General features: G+C 42.5%; 1 protein-coding gene across 1 annotated transcript; it reads right to left on the bottom strand.

Annotated features, from left to right (window-relative positions):
- LOC308302377 (protein disulfide-isomerase-like) lies at nucleotides 1-6,034 on the bottom strand (the record flags this gene model as incomplete). Its single annotated transcript, XM_080746632.1, has 3 exons — nucleotides 1-1,432; nucleotides 5,595-5,750; nucleotides 5,859-6,034. 3 exons carry the CDS (start codon nucleotides 6,032-6,034, stop codon nucleotides 1-3), a joined length of 1,764 nt encoding a protein of 587 aa, XP_080602758.1.

Below are 6,034 nucleotides of genomic sequence, written 5' to 3'. Positions count from 1 at the left end.
TTATAAGTCGTCATGTTCGTTCTCTTCAGCCAGTACGCCACCCTCCTCGCCACCACTCTCCAAGAATCTGGTGAAGCCCTCAAGGGTTCTTTCTCCGTAGTAGTCGATGACCTTCCGGTCATCTCCCACAGGGAAGAATTTAAGCATGGGGAAGCAGTGAACCTTAATCGACTGCAGTTCATTGGCTGTCATGTCGATCTTGGCCACTATGATATCCTCACTGTCCTTGTACTGCTCTCCCAGTTTGTTCCAGACGGGTTCCAGTTGTGTGCAGTGTCCACACCAGGGTACATAGAAATCCACAAAGACATTCTTGGTGGGGTCGAAGACGACTTCTTCGAAGTTCTTGCCCACCAGGACCTTGACAGGGTTTTTGTCCCAGTCTTTGGGGATGTCCTCGCTCTGGTGCTTGAGTTTTCCCTCGGTGAGTAGTGTGCAGAATTTGATAATGTTTTCAGTGGTGATGGCCACTATTTCGGGCATCTTGTATGCTATCTTCTCCTCTTCCAGCGCGAAGACAAGGATGGTGGGGCATTCCTCCTTCTTCAGGCCAAAGGTCTTCATCATTTTGTCATTCACGTCAGTGTCCATGAAGACAAACAGCATCTTGCCCTTGAAGCCTTCTGCTGCCTTCTTGAATTGGTCCATTTTGTCCTGAAAGTCAGTAGCAGCCTTTGACATGAACATGAAGGCGTGGGACTTGACTCCTCCATGGAAGATCCTAGGGACAGTCTGCCTTGAGAACTCAGTGACCAGAGGACGCTGGTTGGCCTTAATGAAGTCTAGGAGGTTGGCTTCGGTAAGCTCTCCGTCAAAGGTGTTATGACCTTCATCAAACTTCTTGAAGAGGACAACACCGTCCTTGGACACCTCAAACTTTGAGTACACTTCGTCATCAGAGGTAATCCCAAATGGGATGTCATCTACGCCTTCTGCTGCTTTAACGAAGACCTTAGCGTCCTCAGATTCGGCATCCTTGAAGAAGCCAATGACCGCCACCTCATTTGCGACCATAAACTCTGCCTGCGCGACGTCGGCCAGGATGTCAACAGGGCTTGTGCGTTTCTTAAGCCACTTCACAATGTCATAAGCCTGCCTACCACCACGGTACTCAAGGTACTCGCTGCGTGACTCCTTGTCTCCTCCCTTGAAGAACACGATGGTCGGGATCATCGGGACATCGGAGCGGATCTTACAGCGGAGCTCCTTCTCCACTGTGACGTCTACCTTACCCAGGCGGATATCTGAGCCCACTGCCTTCAGCATGCCAGCTGCCTTGGCATACTCAGGGGCCAGCTCCTTGCAGGGGGCGCACCACGGCGCATAGAACGCCACCAGCAGGTTGGGATGGGCTTTCAGCGCCTCGTCGAAGTTACTCTTCTTCAGCACCAGGACGCCCTCTTCCTCTGGGATCGGATTCGGGGATGACCAACTGCTGGACACCAGTAGTGCACAGAGTAGGGCTAACTTCATAGCTACCAAAGCAAAGCCTTTGGTAAAGACCCTGGAAACAAGCATCTTTGCTTCAACCGTTAACTGCTAAAAAACACTGAACTTGAGTTCACTGAGTCAAGTCTAGAGCACGTCTATTTATACCCACAAACTCTCCAAGGCATCACAGCCTCACAGGTGACATCACCGTGACACTGTGATGTCACCGTGACTCAGAATCCCTTTTATGCACATATATTATGGGGATCCCTGATGTCATCGATATACATCACTGGCCAGATGGCCAAGACATGACCCATATCTGTGTGGCTGGTTGATAGGTATTTTGTTATGGTTCATATCATCTTTTTATCAATACATATTGTTGACCACTTGACCCTAAAGACACAGTGACTGTGTCCCGTTATACTCATATAAGGTCATGTACACTACAGTACCCACAAGGTCTCCGTCTGGTAGAAATCAGACCTTATCAACTGCCTGGAGCCTGTACCGAAAACAATGAGAATTGTTTTGGTTTATAAGGCTCAGTGTCATCCAGACACCAGCAAGGACATCTCTCCTCCCAGGAACCCTGTATATGGACTCTTTGTCTTGTGTTGAAACGTCATCCATTGACTGATGAAATGACCATACTTATACTCATGTCAAAACATAATTTGTCAGAGAGAGCACGAACCATTGATTATTCTGTACTGTACCTGTCTTGAATACTCTCTCTCCATAGTAAACATTCCATTCTCACTCTGAATCACTCTCCTGTCTTATTTCTGTGTGATGGATTATTGTATCTCATATGGGAATAAGAAGGTGTTGTTGTTTACAAATAATATATCAATCAAAATGGTCCTACGTCGCCGCATACAGATGTAATCTTGACCGACCGATGGATGGACAAGTGACCGTGGGTGCACTTTCTCTCCCCCGGTGGGTCGGTGTTACAACACGTATAAAAGAACCAGCTGTGAGTTTGGAAGTTTACTGTGTTTTCAGACAAGGTTATTATTTTGACAACAGTACAATTTATTTTATAACATTCCCTGCTTGGACATCCGCCACTGGACCGCTGGACACATGGTTTTCTGATTGCATGCTCCACGGTCCGAGGACGGATCTTTATGCACCACTGGTGACCGGAATAATATTTTAAGATAAGTATACTGTTTTCTTCAGTTATCTGTGCGCGATGAGTCGCTTCTCAGTTTGAATTATTGTTTTGATTTTTGATATTTCAGGGAGTCGGACAAGGCTAAATAATGTTTTAGTATCGCTCAGTCTATTTTACCTTCACTTGTTTTAACACATAAATTGCTCGGACACATCCTATCATAGGCTATTGTCTGTGCCAGCCCAACATAGGGGAAATACAGTAGGACCAGATTTATAACATTCTTTTAAATTATAACATTTACGTGTTGTGTCTTTGAATTTTGAATTAATAATGAATTATTGTTCTCCCCGTCGGAGTCAGATAACTCCTAATTATGTTTTGGTTTGACACGCGTCGTAAATTAACCCTTATCTGCGTTTGGATAACAGTAGATGGTCATTTTATCGGTCGTTTATTCTGTACCTTTTTGTTGTCTTTTTGTTGTTTGTCGCTTTTTGTTACATGTTTTGAGGACATAGCAGCCGTTTGGCCGCGGAGAATGCTTGTCCAAGTTGGGTTTGTATCAGTACGAGACTTCAATATAGATTTCATTTTATGCTCCAGAACGGCTGTTTCAAGACGTTCTGACGGAAATCTTTTTATTTGGGGCCAGAACATATTTTGTTCTGAAGGAATGTCTCTTCGGCCAGTACGATAACCCAATACGGCTGATTAGAGCCACTTAATCACATAAGAAATAGCGTGGTTATTTTAATTGGTAGATTTCCTTTATGTTCCAGAACAGAACGTTCTGACGGAAATCTTCATGCTTTACGCTTACATGTCTTCGTTTTCGTCTCAGTCTTATTTTATTTTATTTTTTAATTTCCGTCTCAGGCCAGCTGAGTCTGTTTTGGTACCGAATTTGCTCCGTTTACTCTACGCCTCCTCACTCCCCCGCTTGCCCTCGCGAAGCAGAGTGGGGGAGTCAGAGGCAATATGTTATTTCTTAGACCGTATTTTGACCATTTCTGTTCTGGTGAAATAATTGGCTTGAATGCCTCTAATAATATTTAAATGTTTATAATGTATCTGACAAGTTAAGTTAAGACAGAACTAAAATGACTCCTTCTCCACTTTCAAGGTGTGGACCCGATTGAACCTGCTGTCGGTGGATCCCTATAGGACTCTTTTCTCCCCACCATGGCATGTGAGCTCACTGTTTTATTATAAATGTCACTCAAATTGGGAAAGGGGCAAGCCGACAGCAGAGCCAACCAGGACACCACCCAGGTAGCCTAACAACTCACACACTGTCAGACTAGGTTAATATGGCCCAGGAAGTTAAAGGCTCAGAGAAAAAAAAAAAAACTTGCATAAGTTAAATCGTATTTTTTTATCCATGATTTAACCTTGTCCATGAGGCCCCTGTGTCCTAAATAATGTGTTCCAAATTCCGTTGTTTCCTCGTTCCGGTTTGCCTTACACATTACTTTTTATCTGCGGCCCGGTTAAAAACAACCAAATCGGTTGTGTTATTCTTTTTAAGTCTTTAAAGTTCCAAGGTGGTTTTCTACACCTTTACTTTCTAAATCTATTTCTCAGTTTTGATTATAGGCTATTCATGCCTTTTTGCACTGTAAATCACAGAGGTGTCCAGTACTTAAAGATTAATACCTGCTGTCTTGAGAGTCTAGCTAGCTCTTAACACAGCTGCAGTTTTATTGTTTAATGTTGTTTTTAGTCTATTGTTTTCGTCGCTTTTTGAAGACCTCACAGCCGTTGGTCCGGAACTGTGGGTCTTACGTTGGCAGCACAAAACTTCATTTTATTAAGATTTGCATTCATCCTGAAGTTAGTCAAGTCTCCTGAGTTGCACTCCAACAGAAGTTGTTCTTACTCCTTCTGTTGTGAATTAAGTCAAGTCAGGATTTCACCGCCAGACCAGCATTGTGTTTCCTGGTTCTGTAGGAAGTTTTGGCCAGTGCATAAGACCGACACAGCTGGTTTTCAGCTATCTTATTTAACCAGATTACTGAGAGAAGTTATGGTTATGTTATGCTTACATGTCTTTGTTTTAGTCTTATTATTATTTTTAATTCCATCTCAGGCCAGCTGAGGTGTTGAGAACTAAGAAGCCCCCTTCTGAATGATGACCTCTAAACCAGGGGTGGGCAATTATTTTTTTCATGGGGCCACATGAACAACAGAAAATATTGTGGAGGGCCGGGCCAAAAGGCTGAACTGAATTTCGCATCATATTAATTGTATTTCTTTATAAAAAGCAGTAAATAGCATTGATTTGACAAGCTGGTAAGAGTATGCTATTATAATTAAGCAATAAAAAAGTGAAGTTACTTTACAACAAATGTCATTTATTCAATAAAGTTTCCCAAAACAAAGGTAAACATAATGACTTTTTTTTCTTTAGGCATGTTCACTACATGCCTACATTTGTACAGTAGCTACACATAGTGTAACAAAAGTGCCTTACATGTCATGTAATTTAATCAGTGACATTTCCCAAAACAACCATAAACAAAACAACCTTTCTTTAGGCATGTTCACTACATGCCTACATTTGTAGCTACACCTGGCTATGAAAGTGCCTTACATGTCATGTAATTTAATCAGTGACATTTCCCAAAACAATGGTAAACAAAATGACTTGTTTTTCTCCCTTTAAGCATGTTCACTACATGCCTACATTTGTAGCTACAAAAAAAGTGCCTTACATGTCATGTAATTTAATCAGTAACATTTCCCCAAACAAATTGATAAATAAAATAAGAAAGTATATTATTTCTAAAGAAAATGTCCCAGTTCACTGCTATTTGGTTCATTCACATTTCCTTTTCTTGTTCAGTGAGAGAAATCTAGTCTCTCCTGGGATTTAACGAGTGCATTAAAGTCAGGTTTAATGTCAGAGGTGGAGATTCGAAGTATAGCTGACAGATGTTCATCAGTGAGAGAGGATCTGTACTTGGATTTATTGAATTTCATCAATGAAAATGTTTGTTCACATATGTAGGTGGAACCAAAGAGAACCAACATCTTCTGAGCATGCCTCCTCATGTTTGGGAAGTTCTCCTCCTTAAGAGAAGAGTAGAACTCCAGCAGAGATCCTGTCTTAAACTTCTCTGCCAGTGCTGCATCAGACTGCAGGTCAATGAGTTCAAGCTGCACATCGCTGGGTGCATTCTCCACACTGCAGGTTAAGGGAGAGGAAACCATGTGCATTTCATTCTCGATTTTTTTGAAATCTTCAAATCGCCTTGCAAACTCACCATGCAGTGCTCTTAACATGGATGAGTACCTGCGGAGGTTATTAGCTGGTGGTTTGATTTCTTTCAGGGTTTCAAAGTGAGTGAGAGTGTTGCTCTCTAGCTGGCTTGAGAGAAACAGTGTTTTTGTCATGAAAGCCTTCACCATGCTGTGCATTTCATGAACAAACTGTCCCTTGCCCTGCAGCTTGGTGTTCAGGTCATTCAT

The sequence above is a fragment of the Nannobrachium achirus genome, assembly GCF_963921795.1.
Source record: "Nannobrachium achirus genome assembly, chromosome: 17".
Classification (NCBI taxonomy): Eukaryota; Metazoa; Chordata; class Actinopteri; order Myctophiformes; family Myctophidae; genus Nannobrachium; species Nannobrachium achirus.
This window is presented reverse-complemented; position numbering and strand designations above follow the sequence as displayed.